The 17,593-nt window shown below is 39.1% G+C and overlaps 2 protein-coding genes across 8 annotated transcripts in view; both read left to right on the forward strand.

The window, feature by feature from the left end:
- pls1 (plastin 1 (I isoform)) overlaps positions 1 to 697 on the forward strand; it is a 29,706-nt gene extending 29,009 nt beyond the window's left edge. For all 6 annotated transcript variants that reach the window (XM_088353818.1, XM_088353820.1, XM_088353823.1 and 3 more), the window contains one exon: positions 271 to 697. In XM_088353818.1, coding sequence (XP_088209944.1) covers positions 271 to 409 — 139 coding nt within the window. In that variant the 3' untranslated portion in view covers positions 410 to 697. The remainder of the gene's footprint in view (positions 1 to 270) is intronic.
- A 2,733-nt stretch (positions 698 to 3,430) lies between these two features.
- The window catches only part of atr (ATR checkpoint kinase), a 34,169-nt gene continuing 20,006 nt past the window's right edge, over positions 3,431 to 17,593 (forward strand). For both annotated transcript variants that reach the window (XM_088354442.1, XM_088354443.1), the window contains exons 1-16: positions 3,431 to 3,576; positions 3,680 to 3,771; positions 6,788 to 6,940; positions 8,776 to 9,468; positions 10,254 to 10,432; positions 11,209 to 11,342; positions 11,405 to 11,581; positions 11,703 to 11,866; positions 11,971 to 12,123; positions 12,718 to 12,919; positions 13,197 to 13,444; positions 14,368 to 14,555; positions 14,642 to 14,742; positions 14,835 to 15,006; positions 15,076 to 15,231; positions 17,051 to 17,245. In XM_088354442.1, coding sequence (XP_088210568.1) covers positions 3,524 to 3,576; positions 3,680 to 3,771; positions 6,788 to 6,940; positions 8,776 to 9,468; positions 10,254 to 10,432; positions 11,209 to 11,342; positions 11,405 to 11,581; positions 11,703 to 11,866; positions 11,971 to 12,123; positions 12,718 to 12,919; positions 13,197 to 13,444; positions 14,368 to 14,555; positions 14,642 to 14,742; positions 14,835 to 15,006; positions 15,076 to 15,231; positions 17,051 to 17,245 — 3,060 coding nt within the window. In that variant the 5' untranslated portion in view covers positions 3,431 to 3,523. The remainder of the gene's footprint in view (positions 3,577 to 3,679; positions 3,772 to 6,787; positions 6,941 to 8,775; positions 9,469 to 10,253; positions 10,433 to 11,208; positions 11,343 to 11,404; positions 11,582 to 11,702; positions 11,867 to 11,970; positions 12,124 to 12,717; positions 12,920 to 13,196; positions 13,445 to 14,367; positions 14,556 to 14,641; positions 14,743 to 14,834; positions 15,007 to 15,075; positions 15,232 to 17,050; positions 17,246 to 17,593) is intronic.

The raw sequence follows: 17,593 nt of genomic DNA on the forward strand, positions 1-17,593 counted from the left end.
TTAGGTTTTAGATCAGAAAATGGTGTCATAATAGTCTGTAGTTTGCAATAATCTGTGGTCTGTGCAGCCCTTTAAGACTCCTTGTGATAAGGGGCTAAACAAATAAACATGACTTGACTTGTGCAAAACAACAGGAACTTACAATTGAACCATTATTTTTCTGTGTCCACCAGTGCATTTTTACTTCCACTGGTGGTGGAGGATGGCATATTATTAGGAGCGCAAAAATGGCTTCCACCTCTAGTGTTTCTAAAATTCTGCCTTTTCCAGATATGCGGTTTCATTGGCCCGAAAGATTGGCGCTCGTGTTTACGCTCTTCCCGACGACTTAGTGGAGGTGAATCCCAAGATGGTCCTGACCCTGTTCGCGTGCCTCATGGGCCATGGTTTGAAAAAGGTTCAACGCTAAACTCCGAAAGAACATACATACTTATTGTATTGCCTCAATTGCTCAATTTCTCATTCATGAAGTCTTTAAAAAATGAAAAATACATACACATACAAAATACTGCGAATCATGCCTCATTCGGGGTGAAAAAGTGTTTTCTCATTACTGTGATTGTTCATACATTCATTTATTTTATTTTATTGGACATTGGAGTGGATGAGAAAAAAAATATTTATTTTTTTCACTGTGAAGCTTTTTGTCCCTTAAATGCTGTACATTCACTAAAAATGACTGATTGCAAATAGAATATCAACAAATACTAAAGTGGTTCTAATGTGAGTCATTGCATTGATAGTCAATAAAGATGCACTATTAAAACGATGCTGTGATTGCTTGTTTTCTTGGTCTTAAGTAATTGTATTTCTTGCTCAGCAGGGATTTCCGAATTTCACAGCGCCAGAGAGTGATTGTGTGTTTTGGTTTCCATCATTATCTGCACCTCTTATCGTCAGTACAGTCACGGGGGTGCTGGAGCCCATCCCAGATGTCTTCGGGCAGTGAATGCAGAGACAACTTACTCGCTCATTCACACCTAGGGGACAGTTTGAAACAGCCAATTGACCTGCATATTTTTGGAATGTGGGAGGAAACTGGAGTGCCTGGAGGAAACCCAGGCAGCCATGGGGAGAACATGCACACTCCAAACGGGGAGGCTGCGGTAGCTGGACCCTGAACCTCTGCAATGTGGGGCTGTGCGCTAACCACCGTGCTCCTCCATGTTCTAGTATATTTATTTAAATTTAAAACAGAGACATCACATAACACATTGTCCACGCAGAGTCAACTTGGTGTCATCCATCCATCAATGAACTGCACCGCTTATCCTCAGTAGGCTTGAGGGGGTGCCGCAGCCCATCTCAGCTGTCATTGGGCAGTGGGCAGGGGACACCCTGAATTGGTTGCCAGTCAGTCGCAGGGCACACAGAGACAGATAACTCACCCGCTCATTCTCACCTAGGGACAATTTGGACTGGCCAATTAACCTGAAATGCATGTTTTTGGAATGTGGGAGTGCCCGGGGGAGAACATACAAACTCCGCACAGGAAGGCTGGTAGCTGGATTTGATCCCATGACCTCAGAACTGTGCCGCACCCGTGCTAACCACTGCGCCGCCATGCTGTCCTGAACCTGGTGTCATAGTTTACCATTATTTCTCATTTCCATTGAAAACAATTCAAATCAGGAGATTTTCTTCCTTTATTATTACTCCAAAAACACATTAAGAATCAGATAAGCTCAATAAGACAATTGGTGGAACTTTTTATTCTTTAAAAAGTGGTGGTTATACTTTGTCTTTAAATAAAATTAGAATTATATTGATTCTTTGCATAATGTGGGAGTAAGGGGAAGAATTGGTGTGGTGAGAGAGCCTACGGAGAGGGTAGATGAAAATATTCTGAGACGGTTTGGACATATGGAAGGAATGGATGAAGGCCGTTTGACTAAAGGAGTATGTAGTGCAGACATGGTGCAAAATAGAAAGAGAAAAAGACCCAAATATGGTTGTATGGATAGGGTAAAACATGCTCTGGATTTGAAGTTGGTTAATTTTATGGATGCAAGGGTGTCTGCCGGGATGGATGTGGATGGCGAAGAATAGTTAAGAATGACTGATATCGATGCTTATGATGCGGATGGGGTAAACCAGTGTATGCTGTCAGGCCTCTCTGCTGATGAAGGGTTGCAAGACACAGCAAATCACCCCTTGTTGTGCTGTGGGCTTAATGTTCGATGTCAGGTTGGGAAGAGCGAAGGGAAATGAATATTTGGTTAATGTGAGTGTGTTGACTCTAACATACCTGTCAACCTGTACGTTTTTGCCATGTACAAGAATATCTGTACGGAAAAACGCAAATTTGTCAATTATGTGTATCATCCGGTATACACCGACTATCACGAAACGGCAATTCAATGAATTAATAATTTGAATAAGAAAATGTATTATTCTACTTAATTATATTTGCATGTATTTTTTCCCTCTACAGTGAACGTCCAAGCTACTTAATTTTTGAACATTTTTTATAATAAACCTCATTCATGTCGAGCAACGCAGTAACAATATATATGATATAACGAAACACATGTACAATATAACATGTTAAACTACATAAGTAAACATTTTTGAAAAAAAAAATGGTGTAAGATTATTTTGTATTTTGTAAGGGAAAATACAACATTTTGGAAGGGCCTGGAGCCGTGGAGGTTGACAGGTATGCTCTAATCAACTCCCAGGAGGATATGGCTTCGGTATATTGATCACCTAAAAAAATACTTTCCTGTATTATAAACAGGGTTGGGCAGGGTTAATTTAACGTGATTACTTTCAATTACTTTTGGATTACTCCAATACCAAATATGCTAATAAAAGACAAAATAAACTAAATATGAATAAAATGATGACTCACAACACGTGGTAAGCTTTCTCTCCTGGCTTTGATCTCTTTGATCTCCGGCAATACTAACATAAAATGCGACAGAAACAAAATGAAAATAAACCCAAACAGCTTGCCAAAATATTTTTTGCCATTCCATGTATTCCGTTACTCCCCAAGCCTGCACAAAATTGAGTAATTTCATTCATATTTAGTTTATTTTGTCTTTTATTAGCATATTTGGTATTGGAGTCATCCAAAAGTAATTGAAAGTAATCCAGTTAAAGTAACCCTACCCAACCCTGATTATAAAATCATTCTAAACTCAATTCATAATCCACAAGCATGTTAGTCATCAAATATACATTCAAAGGTTTGGTGGCTGATGTTTAATATTAAAAAGAAGTTTTCATAATTATAATCAATACAAAAATATTATTTATTATAATTCAATTTTAAAATGTTGAATTTCATGATCAATTGCTTGTTCAAAAGAAAACAGTTTGTCAAAAACGTTAGGGTTATAGCGTTTTGTTTTTGGGGACAATAGTTTTTTTACCTCGATTGTTGCCGTAGAACGACATGGTTTACGTCAAAATGGAGCGAAACTTTAGACCGATGAGTCGTTTTCAACTCTGGCTATTTCTAAGACGGGCATGATTTACACATAAAATAGAAGACACAAGGTGTGGAAAATTGACCATGGAGGGGCTGGGGATGACTGCTATGATCCCGGCTCTTCATGAGCTTACCAGGTAACTCCGTTTGACTGTTGGCAAGATGGCTAAAGCTAATGCCAAGTGCTTTAGAACACGGTATGTTTTCATAACAACCGTTTAACATTGTTCGATATTTTAGCGCCACAGCGGAGGAATACGACGAAGTTGTAAAGAAACCTCGGCAAATTCTCTGTCAGTTCATTGACAAGATCCTGACCGACATAGACGCAGGTAAAATGATTTATGACACTTATTTCAACTTTTTATTTCATTCAATCTATCTATCTACCTTGGTCATATCTCTCAAGAGGGGTGGCCGACAGCAAGACAATCACATACAATAACAAAGAAAATAAAAGGGAATAAATGGCAAAAAAACACACACTAAATTTTTTGGACCATGGCCAACCCAAATGCCCAAACACCCAAACAAGTTTGGCACCTAAGTTGGTCATGGTTTCGTCCCTCCAGATGAAACGGGACACAAGAAAGCAGCCATGTCACTCTGGTCAGTGTGACACAACACACACTTCTGTTCGCCGTCACGAATGGCAGCCACTCCAGCAGCTCCCGTGTTATTTTCGATTGTTCTCGATTGTTCTCAGCTCAGGGATGCTGCTGGAAATGTGAATTTCCCTTCGGGGATGAACAAAGTATCTATCTATCTATCTATCTATCTATCTATCTATCTATCTATCTATCTATCTATCTATCTATCTATCTATCTATCTATCTATCTATCTATCTATCTATCTATCTATCAACCGCAGGGCCCGACAGATTTCACTGGTTTACCCCTGCCGCATCATACGGTGTCCTGCCCATAACTTAGAACGCATCCAAACATCCTGCTATCCTTTAACAACACCTCTCCACCAGTGTTCCCTCCAAAATGTGCGCGTGCGCAATCGCGCACATTCTCAGCGCACAAGAAAATCTAGCCAGCGCACAAAAATGAGGGCTCAAAATTACTAATTAAGAAGCGACTTAAGTCAAAGTTACAGTGCATGAAGGTAAGAATACATGGCTTCCCCTGACGTTGTGTCCTAAATGCGGTACTTTGAAGTCGAGTCGAAGTAGAAGGAAGATGAGTAAAGTTAGTCGGGTTTGTCGAGAACCGGCTTCTTCGGCTCGGCTCACTAAAAGGAACCGGCTCTTTCGGGTCCCAAACGGCTCTTCAGGTTGTTTTTGCTTCTTTGATCCCAACATGACCAAATATTATGTAAAATTATGCACAAAATGACTTAAAGGAATGGGGGAATAGAACAAAAAAGATAAAAATACCAAAATCAAAAAATAGTGAAAAGCTGAGAGAAAAAGAAACAAAAGGAAGAGAAAAAAAGAAGCAAAAAAAAAAAAAAAAAAAGAAAAGATAGAAATGTAGGAAAAAAGTAAATAGAGAACAAAAAGAAAAAAGTAACAGCTCGGAAAAAATAAACACAATGACATTTTTTAAAGGAATTAAAAAAAAGGAGAAAAAAAGAAGAAAACGTTTGTGTTGCGTTCAAATAATTTCCAATTATATCAAGTGAATCTTGTTGCCAACATTGTACTTCCACCAAAAAATGTGATTAAGTACAGTTCTGTATCTTACAACCGACTAAATAAGTCCCCAAAAATGTTAATATTATGCGACAAAATATGTCAGGAAATAAAAAGAAATGGATATCTTGTGAAAGAATTGTAAGAACAAATGATGTTTGTAGGCCGTACAACCTTTGCAATAGTACATGAGTATATTCATTCAAAAGAGAAAAATCATTTTGCATTGCCGGAAACTCAGCAAAATGTAACTTAATGTCAAGTTTTGGACATGTTTGATAATGGATTATCTTGCCACACTTGGGGTTGCTGTTGCTCACTGTTGTTTCAAGCGTTGCTCACCGACTTTGTGTGAATGCTCAGACCCGTGGAAAATTAGAGGGAACATTGCTCTCCACTCATTCCTATCACCAACAATAGCTCTAGCTTTCACTAGATCTAGACCTCTTTCCCGCAGTGCACTCATAACACCATCCATCCACGTCAATCATGGCCTTCCTCTTGGTCTCCTTGCATTGACTTCTGCTTTGTAGATCCTCTTCAACATTCGCTCCTCATCCATCCTCTCCATGTGTCCTAACCAACCGAGTACTCTCTTATTAACACACTTGCTCAGTTCCACGACTACTCTAGTTCTGTCTCTCACAATTTAATTTCTCAATCTATTCAACCTTGTCATTCCTAACATACTCCTCAAACACTTAATCTCAAAAACATTTAATTTCCTTCTTAGATCTGCGTTCAGGCTCCAAGTCTCTGCACCATACAACACAGTCGGCACAATCCCACTCTCATAGAGTCCCCTCTTAACATTCATACTCATACTCTTGTTGCGCATCACTCTCCTCAGAGCACCCAAAACCTTGCTTCCTTGATTACTTGATTCATTTTTTTTTTATATTCAACTAATCAAATAGTTATGTCGAGCAAGTACTGCACTTGAAACGAACCCCTTTTAACCTGTCGCATGCTTATGACGTCATCAAATATGTATAACCTTTATGGGAAAATCGGTTAAATTAATAATATAGAACAAATACTACACCCCCAAAATATTTGGGTGCCTTTATTTTTTGCTTTTATGTTTACAAGAATAAAATATTGCACTTTTCGTTTCCAAGAGTATGGGAAGAAATAACATACCAATTACTTATTACGCGATAATAAACATTACAAACACAAACTATTCATTCTTGAAAGATAGACTAAAAACAAAGATAATTTGTAAACAACGTAAACAATTCTTTTATGATCTTTCTTAGCTTTTTCTCCACTTGTAGTACATTCAGTGATGCTTATTATACGTAGCAGTGGAGGATTTCCGACTTTATCCTCATTCGCTATCTACAATGACGTTGCTGTCTGCTACTAGAGACCGAGACGATCCGTATTAGAGCTGAAATGAGATGGGTTTAACAATAAAATGTTATTCAAAAAAAAAAAGAAACTTATTTTTTATTTTTACATACTAATATTGTTATGAGCTGTACACAATTTCAAAAGATCAAGGACGTATAATTATGGGGGACACGTATAAGTAGACAGGTATGAAATAGTTTTATCACGTCATCAATATTAATTTTTTTAAATGTAATCATTAGAATCCTACTGTTCATTAATTGTCGGGAATTTTGAGATTCAATCAAATCAAAACACCAATGAGTTTAATTCTTCTTTCCCTAAAAATGTGATCTCATTTATTTAGTATCTCTTGGCCTGAATAAGAAGTCCACTTCTGAGCCTACCTGTGTCATGCTGCTAGACTTTGTGCAGCATATCATCAAATCCTCGTCGCTGATGTTTGCTAACCCTGCTTGTCAACCTGCAGACTATCCGGATGCCACTCAGGGCTGCACTGGTAAGTTAGAGTGCCAGATACTTAAGCGTAGTCCTTATTTTAGGAAAGTCAAACATACTGCCGCCGGGCTGGACTTAGCCCTTTGTATGAGAGAAGCATGTCTTCAGGTCATTTCTAGCAAAAGTTATGTTTTTTTGTTTTTTTTAATTATTATTATTTTATTTTTTCAAAAGAATCCAAACCCAGTACTCTCTCCGCCCGCTAGAGGGCAGTACAGAGATCCCTCGGTTTTTGCGTAGATGGGGACCAGAACCACTCGCGTAAAGTTAAAATCCGCTAAGTAGTGTTGTACCTTCAGAAAAGACCCGAAGGGTTATACTTACCTTGATATTATGTCATTACCGACTGAGAGTATATGACTGTAACAAAATTACAATTATAGATCCACAAATAATAATCCATCCATCCAGTATCTGTATCTGTATCCTCAGTAGGGCCGCAAGGGTGCTAGAGCCCATCCCAGCTCTCTTCAGGCAGTGGGGAGGGGACACCCTGAACTGGTTGCCCAACAGTCGCAGGGCACACAGAGACAGACAACTCACTCGCTCATTCACACCTAGGGACAATTTGGACCGGCCAATTAACCTGACATGCATTTTTTTGGAACATGGGAGGAAACCGGAGTGTCCGGAGGAAACCCACGCAAGCACGGGGTGAACATACAAACTCCACACAGAAATGTTCGATCTCATGACCTCAGAACTGTGTCGCTCATGCGCTAACCACTGTGCTGCTCCAAATAATAACCAACACCACATAATTGCAATTGAATTAATGATTTCATTGTCATTTTACTGAAGTAAAACAAAATTGGAGGTCTGCTGCTTTCGCTGTAAGAAAGCAATCTAGAGAGCGGCTGGCTAGCGGCGCAGTTTCTCACGAGTTGTAGCCACGGGTCATCTGCTTCATGGGTAATGGATCTGGCATTGGCAAGATACAGGGTCCACAGCAGTGGCTTAGGAGTTGTTGGCTTAAGCAAAACAGTATTCCAGACCAGCAGCACCACTCTTGCTTTCTCATCGACTCCGCCGCAGTCGCTTCTGGAACCTGTTAATAATCTACGGAGCTAATGATCACCATTTCGCTGCGCTCTTCTGGCTTTCCTCAATTTAATACCGATTTTTAATCAAAAATTAGGGGTGAGTGTAATACACAAATAAAATACCTTTTTTCCACAGCTTTCTCACCTTTTAAAGCCCTGACACATTTTCATGCCTGCTGAATGATAAACCATTGAACTAAAAAACAAAGCTAAACATTTTGCATTTAAATTCTTGTACTGATCAGGCCCGCCTTAGAACAGAAAGTTTGGGCCATTTACAATTTGTCTTCCACCTTCAGTTTAGAGTGTTGAGGCAATTTTTTCCATGAAATTTGTCTTTAATAATGGTTTCAAAACAATGTGCATGCAAAGTTCTTTTGTAAACATGTCACAAATTACTGCAAACGATAAGCATATCGTCATATTCACTTTCGGTGTAGACTGCATTGAGCGAGAGCGAGAGAGAAGGAAGTGCCTTGCGCTGTGTACAGGGATCCGCCCACCTGTACTGCTCACCCAATCAAAGCGTTTTTATTTATCAGTTTAAATGGTTTCTTATCAAACTTCTGCATTAAGTTGCTTCGGCTTTATATGGACCAAAATCGTGATGAAATCACTTGACTTTGGAACGCCAAAGAGAGATGTGCAATAGTTACATTTTATTTTGGAGCCATATGTACTAATGAAAAGAGACATATATGGCTCCCGAGCCATATAGGTTCCCTACCCCTGGCCTATTTGGTTGCTTATGATTTCTTATAAGAAGTATTGAAAAGATTTCCTCTGCATCCAGACTTTAGCAAATGGGTATCGCTACATTTGCTACGCGTGGCCACCGCCCCGGACTGTGGCGCCATCCATGGTGGGGCACGCACCGCCCTCTGCTCTCTGTTGCACACCCTGCTCGCCCGGGCACCCTTCATCTTCACCAGCTTGGCCCGAGACTTCATCCTTCTGGCTTCCGACTTGGAGGGGATCCTACGGGAGCACGTCACCCACCGTTCGTCCGGCCTTTGGCCCACTACCTGCCAATCCTTCCACGTCCCCCCACCATGTCCCAACCTCAAACCTTCCCCTCTCGTTCTCGCCTCCCCTTCGGCGCTGGAGTCGCTCGCTGCAGTGCTGCTGTATGTTGTCGCAGACGTCATTAGAGGCGTCGTCTCCCCACGAGACCTGAGAGCGGCCTGGGAGACTGCCTGCAGCATCCTGGGCTACGGTAACACCCGGTTGAGGACTGTCGCCATGACGATGCTGAGGCGGATAGTGGAAGTGGGGGGCTTTCCAGAGGCGCTGGGACACCAGTTCTTCAGCGCTTACCTCCACGTGCTGATGATGCAATCCGACAGCTACGAGGGGGAGCTGCTCAGTCTGACCGAGTGTGTTTTTCGCGAAAGTGGCACCTGCCTTGAAGACACTTACCTGGCACAGGTGTTTGACAGTGTTTGTGACATTGCAGAGGCTCAGGGGTCCAACGCAAGTGTAGTAGGTATGGTTCCTCTTTATTTTTTTTAATTTTTTTTTCAAATCCACACTTAATGAGTTATTAATAGTTATTTTTTAATACAACAAAATCAATGTCATTTCTCTCTTTATTTTGTACACTATTTGAGTAAATTTCACATGACAAAAAAATTGACTCATCAAGACATGCATAAAAAAAATTTTAAATATTTTTTTAAAGACTAGCCATGCCTTGAAGCGTGGTCTCATCTAAAACAGAGACGCTTCCTTTTACCTGCTTAAGTCAGTACTGTTTAAAGATTTCTAACTGAAAGTCAAATGCCAGAGGTGTGTTGGTCTCTTCTGGTCACCTCAACCAAAGCTTCTGACGAGAATTTCATTACTTAGTGTCAATTTATCGTTCACACCAAGTAATTCCCCCTTTTGGCCACTTGGGGGCATCAAAATGAACATGTACAGCTCAAACTGATCAATACATATTATTGCAAGGGCGTAGTTTTAGCACTGACGGAGGGGACGTGTCCTCACCAATATTGAGAAAAGTTTGTTTTGTCCCTACCAATATCATGGGATCACTGGAACCACGAATATCTAGCAATCATTGTGCTCCCCACCAGTCATATGTGATCACTTGAAGTGCACTATGTCCCCACCAATGCCAAAATCAAACCCACACTCTTGTTTTACCAGTTTTCCCTAACGTGAGTACAGTGGACCGCTACATACTCAGCACATTCAGAATCAACTATCTGAAATACTTTCTTTTGTTTAGGAGCTAAATAAACATATCACAATATTTACAATGTGTAGGGACCCAGGAGCCAGGGACACCTTTGAAGACGGAAGTGACCGAGTCACTGTGTCACGCTTTGAACTGGGCACTGTCGCTAACTGCCAGTTACGAGAACGCCTCCCTACTGCAGATGAGACGAGTGGTAGAGGTCTGCGGAATCCTGGCACGCACCGTGGGAACTGAAACTCAAGCTGAAGTACAGTTTTTGTCTTCTTTCGTTGTTGCAATTACTTCCCCCTAGGTTTAATAGTTTGCATCCTCTACTAGAGTTAAACATTTGCTGTAACTTTTTGACAGGTTTATTTCTTCTATAGAAAATAGTATTTTTAAGAATCATTTTTTTTCTCACACTTTTTCTATGGACGGTATATTATTTTATTTCAAATTACTTGTGTGAATTAATTAGGCTGCAGCAAATGTCTGATTCTGTCCATTCATTCATATATGTGTGTATTTATTAATTTACTTATAATTCTGAACTTTAAATATGAAAATTATTTAAAAAAAAAATAAACAATAAAATTATTATTCAGTTGCTGGTTTGGCCATACTAAAACAACAGTATTATTTATTATCATGCTATATTATTCTCTGGGTCTGGAATGTATTTAAAATGATTCATGTTTAATAAACCTTCGATAATGGCATGCTTTTAAACAAAAAATTGGACTTGTTACTCTGAAATTGGTCAATAATTTGTAATAGGTGAATAAATAAATAACACTAATGAGTTGATCAAAACAGAATATTTTGTATTTTTGTAACCAGTTTTTGTTGAACTTCTCTGATTTAACAAAAATTAGATAGTGTTCTTTAAGAATACAATAATAAAATGGTCTATATATATATATATATATATATTATTTAAAGGCTTACATTTTGAAAATGTCTTATCCAAAAGAAATATAAACTCGGTATCAAAAATAGTTCCCTTCTTGTTGCTCTAGAATAAATATAAAATGATTATGTCAGTGTGCAGAGGGTTTCCTGAAATCGGCGCTGAAAGCGGAGATCGCCGTACTGATGCGGCGAGCCGGAGAAGACCCCACGTTGACCAAAAAAATCAGGAAATCGGATCCCGAGACATCGGAATCGGCGCAGTCTGGGTGAGTTGGCGGGGAAAACGACAATTAAACAACACCTTTAACACGTAATTCCTTTGTTACAGTAAAGTGGGCGTACGTGATGACAGCAAGGTTTGGGCCGTGCTCAGTAACCGCCTTGATGAGCTCTTGGCGCTGTTCGACTCAGACGGCGGTCAAACTGAGAAGGGCGACCGACTCGCCGCGCTTCGGGGCATCGTGCTGATCCTCCGACTGGCCACTGTTTGCTCCTCACCTATCAGGTGATGCCTAACACATATGTTGCTTTATTCGGGAAATCAAAAGGAAATTGAAATTACATTATATTTTCCCTGAACTAGGAAGCACTTTAAAATTCTACCGTGTCTTTTTGCAATCACTCAGGCAGCCTTCCCTCTTCTGGGTGTCCACTGAAAATCTCAGCAGGACATTGAGGGGCTGTCGATCGTTACTCGAGAGCGGGGGTAAACCCGCCTCCAAACAGAACTATTACGATTCAGTTCTCCGAACCACTGTCAGAGTCCTTGACTGTGTCGTCTACCTGACTGGTAAGATTTTCTGTGTTGATGTTTTTTTCAATGCAATACTGCATGCACACTCCAACATAAAACAAAAAATGTTAATCCTCAAGTGTGTTTCTTCTTGCTTGAAGCTTGCAACCAAGGTGATGATGCGCTCCAGCGCCGTGCCTGCGCATTCCTGACGCTCCCATGGGTGGCAGATCATAAGTCTGCCTCAGCATATATAAATTCTGGGTTCCCTTCCTGGGTCATCACCTTGTCCCAGAGGCTCCACTCTTGCTTTTGTGAGTACAGTATTTTGAAAATGAAATATTTGGGATCACAGAGGAGTATGAATCAAAGCTGGCCTTTGTATATCTAAAATTACCTTTTAGAATTCCACAACGATAATCAATGATTATTTTAAATGATATTTTCATTTTTTCCCACTGATCGTCACATACAATGTTACATTGAATTTAAAATCAACAGCTTGATAAGCAATTGACAAAACAGAGGCATATAAATCTGAAGTATCTGTTGTATCTATTAGTTAAACTTTTATTTTTATTAGTTCTTGACATGGTCCTTGATTGTCTGCAACAAATCAAATGTCCGGTGTGAAAACATATCAGTTAATTGAATTTGATTTATTTACTGTATTTGAAAGTTGTGTTAAATTGTTTTCACTCCAGAAATTGTCACTAGGTATTTATGGTGATTCCATTTTTGTTTTTGTTCAAAAAAGTTCAAAACTTGACATTTTGGTATGACTCTGATGACTCCGCATCTGTCTTTAAAAGCATGGCAAAGGAGAATTATTTCATTTTCAGTGTTTTAGTCTTTATATTCCTTATTTTCTCAATTTAATTTTTTTTTTGTGTGGGTGTTTATGTTAGCGAGTGAGATTCAGGCACAATGCATTGCACTGCTGGCTCCCCTGCGTTGTGGCGTGTGTGAGGCCTGGCGTGCGTTCGTGTTCTCTGCAGTCCTGCGAGGTCAAGACGGGTCCCTGAAAGAGGCGGCGGTCCGTGCCGTCCCAGTTCTTCTTCACAATTTGGAAGATTCTCATTGCAAACTTTTCAACACTACCGCCTTATAGTAAGTATTTGTTTTGCATGTGTGATCATTTTTTAAATTAATTTCGAGTTTTTTGAAGAGAGAGTAAATTAGCACCATGCCATGGTGAAATATATATATATTTTTAAAAGCTATTCATTTCAATGATGACAAGGGTTGGAGTTGAGAACTATATGGAAGATAAAATTGAATTTAAAAGTATTTAATACCCCCCTAAAAATATACAGTATTTTAACTGGGATGGTCTTGAGTGATCAAATATATAATAACCAGATTTTTTTTGTATTCCAATTCACAGCCCCAGGCTGGAGGACAGTTCGCAGAATGTCCGATGGGAGCTAGCCAGCATTGTGGGTCATCTGAGCTGCCTTCAGTCAGGGTTCTCTCAGCTCAGTTATGATGCCAATTGTCCTGGAGAATTCACATGCCTCGGCCTCTGCCTGACAGCGGAACATCCTTGTGGCATTTCCCCAACCCTGACTGTGTCATTTGTTAAACCCTTTCTACCTCTGCTTGGACCTCAAGCCCCAAGTAATGTTAAACAAGGTAGTATTGTCCCAACCTAAAGGTTTTAACCATTGACGGCTTGGAAACACTTCACTTTTTCTACCTTACACACACAATCTGACATGCTCCTTAATGGAAAAATTGTAAAGTAATGTCAATATTTCCATAGAATATACAGTCTTATTCTAAATAATTAGCTTATTTTAAAATAAAAACGTGTGTTTTTCAGTGAAGTCTCATTTAATTTTAGCGGAAAACTATTTAATTTGACCTATTTGGTGCTTAGCATGATGGCTTGCAGCCTTGCACTGATATTTATCGATCCATCAATTTATTGATTGACGGTAAATGGAGAAAAAAAAACTGGTAGACCGCCAGGCTTATATAGTACCGAGGGAAACTCGTGTACATCACTTCTTTCCATATTTTAAAGAATTGTTTTTCTCATTTTTAAAATTTCGATTCAAGATGTTTTATTGTCACCTCTTAACTGTGCAGGGTTTTATATTTCATTAAATACTGAAGTCACAGTATTATATATTTCCAATACGGATCTAAGGGGTATCACTTTATCATTTGACCAAATTAGGAAAACTAATATACAGTATTTTAGGGTTATTTTGAATTTATGGTTTGGAGTGTTCAATTTAAGAGGTTAATATGATTCAATTTTGAAATATGTAATGCATACATTACATACATTTTCTCAACTTTTATACTCATTTTTATTCTGTTTTAAATCTGTGCATCTGTAAAAGATTCTCACTTCACAAACGTTTGCCCTTCTTTTCCCTAATGATTTAGTCATGTTGACATTATGGAAAGGTTTGTGTAGAATTTATAGAGGACTTAAAAAAAATATTCTTGGTGTGAATGGAGTTGGCTGTAAAATAAAATGCATAAAAAAGTAGAGCCAATATAATTGTTTAAAACTGATTGTCTGTTATGGTTCCCGGATTAAGCATTTCTGCAATCGCTGCCTCACCTCTGCAAACATGTCCGTCTGGTGGATGGCAGCAACGACTCCAAAAAGCTTCTCTCCACTCTCATTAGCCTCATAGAGGATTCGGACCCTGGGGTCAGGAAGACCTTCAGCCAATCAGTGCGCTTCCTGTTAACTGACACCTCTGACGAGAGCCCCGTGAGCCAGGTGAGTGCCTTGAATGCTGGATATTGCGTTATTTCAAGGAAAATGTCAATATATGTCCGTGTGGTCGTGCTTTTTTTTGTCCTCAGCTGCTAACTGCTCGACTCAAAGAGGCCTTTAACAATGCCAAATCCAACAACGATGATGACATGCGTCACACTCTTATCCTGACCACAGGAGAGATCGGCAGGTAAAGATAATATTACATTTTTTTCTTTACCTGAAACTGCATCAATATCTATTTTGGATTGTGGCATTCATATTCTGATATCTGCGCTTTAGAGCCTCTCAGGGAAGCTTGGTGTCCTTCTCCCTGCTCCACCTGCTCCACTCTTTGCTGTCCAAGTCTTCGGCCGTATCTGTAAGCGCCTACACTCAGATCAGAGCGTTGGCAGCCGCCAAAGGAATAGAGCTCCAGACACTCTTCAGTCAGCACAAAAACCCTATTTGCCAGGTAAACAATTATTAATTTTATTTGCTCGCCATTGATGTCAAGATGAGTGTGTACATATGTTTCTTCCAGTTCCTGGTGGAGTCGCTCCACTCGCGTCATTCCTCGGCCCTTCGTGGCACGCTGCAACAGAGCAGCGAGTCGGCTCACCAGAGGGAGCTGGCGCTTGACATCCTAGCTCAAATTGCACACGCATTCGACTTCCCAGATCTCCACTGCTTCCTCTCTGTAAAGACCTCGTGACCACTCGCCATTATAATAATTATAGTCCTTCTTGGGTGAAAAACATCTACTTTTAACCCCGTTAGACGGTTGATAAACAAAGTCGTGTCTTCACGATGTCATGCCACATATCATTGGAAAGGTTACATTCCTGGGATTCAAGATATGACCATTTTAAAATGTACTTATAACAGAAACATCATGATCAGTTTGAAACAAGATACCAAAAAACTATAAAGCCAGTATAATTCACCTGAAAAGTCTTAATATTCCACTCGTAAAACGATTATCCAGAATCGTTGTCTAGTTACATTCACGAGAGTCCTGGGAATCCAACCATGTAAAATATTTACTCCAAAACACAAGGTAAAACCGTCAGATTAAAAAAAATCTGCCTTAAAGCAATCTTGCATCGTTTGACGATCCTTGTGTAATCAGTTTGTTTCACACCATAATTCCCCTTTAAAAATGAACAGACTCGTCAGATGATTTTGTTGCGTTAGCCTCTTACCTTTTGATTGCCATTGTTCTCGGCCAATTGCAATTTTTTGTTCACTACCCTTATCCTGAAATAGCCTTTGAATGCCTGTATTGAGATAACCGACATGACAACTTTGACTTTAAAATCTTTTGCCAACAGCGAAAGATTCAAATGTTGATTGACACATTGGTTAGCCAATGAAATTCCTAACATAGTTTTATGCATTTTTATTTGGTGTATTCAAATTAGAGCCAAAACTAAACGGCATAAATGCAAGGGATCCATTTTATGTGTGATTATCACGCGCTAGTGTGCATAATCATAGATTGACAACTCTTTCACAATGTCTAAAAATTGACCTAGGCAAAATACCCCGTTGCAAAGGAAAAAACTTCAGACTGTCACCTTTCTAAAGAGACCAAAACTGTCCTTATTCTACAAATGGTCCAAGAACAGCATTCAATTTCCTTTGAGTACATCTTGGAATTTTACAGAAATGTTCAGTGTTTAATCGCAGTATTTTCCTTGGTGGAGGGTAACACCGTTATCTTATCAGGGGCACTGCTTTGAGTCAAGTGTGCAACTTTAAATTCATCTTTCCCGATGCCATGTGTGCTGTGTGGCTACTTTATGAGTTAGTAAAGTATAGTGAAAGTCCTAGTAAAAATACTGCACAGTTTGTGATGGAGAAAGTACAGAAAACACAAAAAAATCTGAGAAAAATGTCAGGATATTCGATAGGAATGTAAAAACACTTGAAAAGAGAAACAAATGTTTCCACACACATAACATAACAACATTTTTTAATAAAATAAATGTACAGGGCAATCTTTTTTTTTGCTTAAGAATTAAAAATTATAATTAAAATGTTAAATGATAACATTAACATATACTGTTATGACAACTCTACCTTAAATACATACACAAATAAAAAATGTTGGCTGTAGCTTTGTTGCCTGGAATTGAGCATCATGCACATCAGTGGAGGTCTTAAAGCAAACTGCTGTGGCAGAGCAGATTTGGCATCAGCAAGATTGACTTTTCTGCGCAGATTAACAAAAACATATCTTAATAAAACATGGATACAACATTTGATTTAAATTAAAATCGCCTATATTGTCATTCATAACAATGTAGTGATAATTGTTTTCAACGAGATAAAATTTGGCACTTCAGGATGAACATGTAATTAAAGACAAAAGAGAAAACATTAAAAGGAATGTGAGGATAGATAGGCAAACACAGGTTTTACAATAGACTGGTCTAAGTTGTAACTGAATCATAAAAGGAGTGCAATGACATGAACATGACTAAAATGCATTTTTCTTAACCCATGGTATCAAGCGCACGCTGCGGGTGCTTTTGCCCTACTTGGCCGCCAAGTCCAGCACCACAGGGTCCGCCCTCATCCGCACACTGGCCAACGAGCTGAAGGCCAACCGGCGAGAGATTCTCATCAACAATTTCAAATATATCTTCAGTCACCTGGTCTGCTCTTGCACCAAGGTGGAGCTGGAAAGGGCTTTCCTTTACCTGCAGGTAGGAAAATCATACCTTACTGATTTTGGCAATTTAAAACATTCATGATTATTATAAAAAACATATTCGTCTCAGCTATTTCAATAATACTTAATAATTTTTGGGCTTTTTCCTGTACTTTTTCATTGCAAAAATTCTATTCATACAAACAATAAAAAAGTTAAAGCGTAGCTTTTTCTTTGAGAAAATCCTTAGGCAAACAGCGTCTAAAAAATTAATCAAAATTATCTCAAATTAATTCCTCCTTATTTTTAATTTCTTTTTTTTAAATTGACATTTAACATTTTGTTTTTTAGGCAACGTAGCTTTTGAACGTTAATAATGAAAATAACAAAAAAAAATGAAAAA

Source organism: Urocampus carinirostris, chromosome 15 (genome assembly GCF_059441175.1).
Source record: "Urocampus carinirostris isolate Australia breed hairy pipefish chromosome 15, RoL_Ucar_1.0, whole genome shotgun sequence".
In the NCBI taxonomy this organism is placed as follows: Eukaryota; Metazoa; Chordata; class Actinopteri; order Syngnathiformes; family Syngnathidae; genus Urocampus; species Urocampus carinirostris.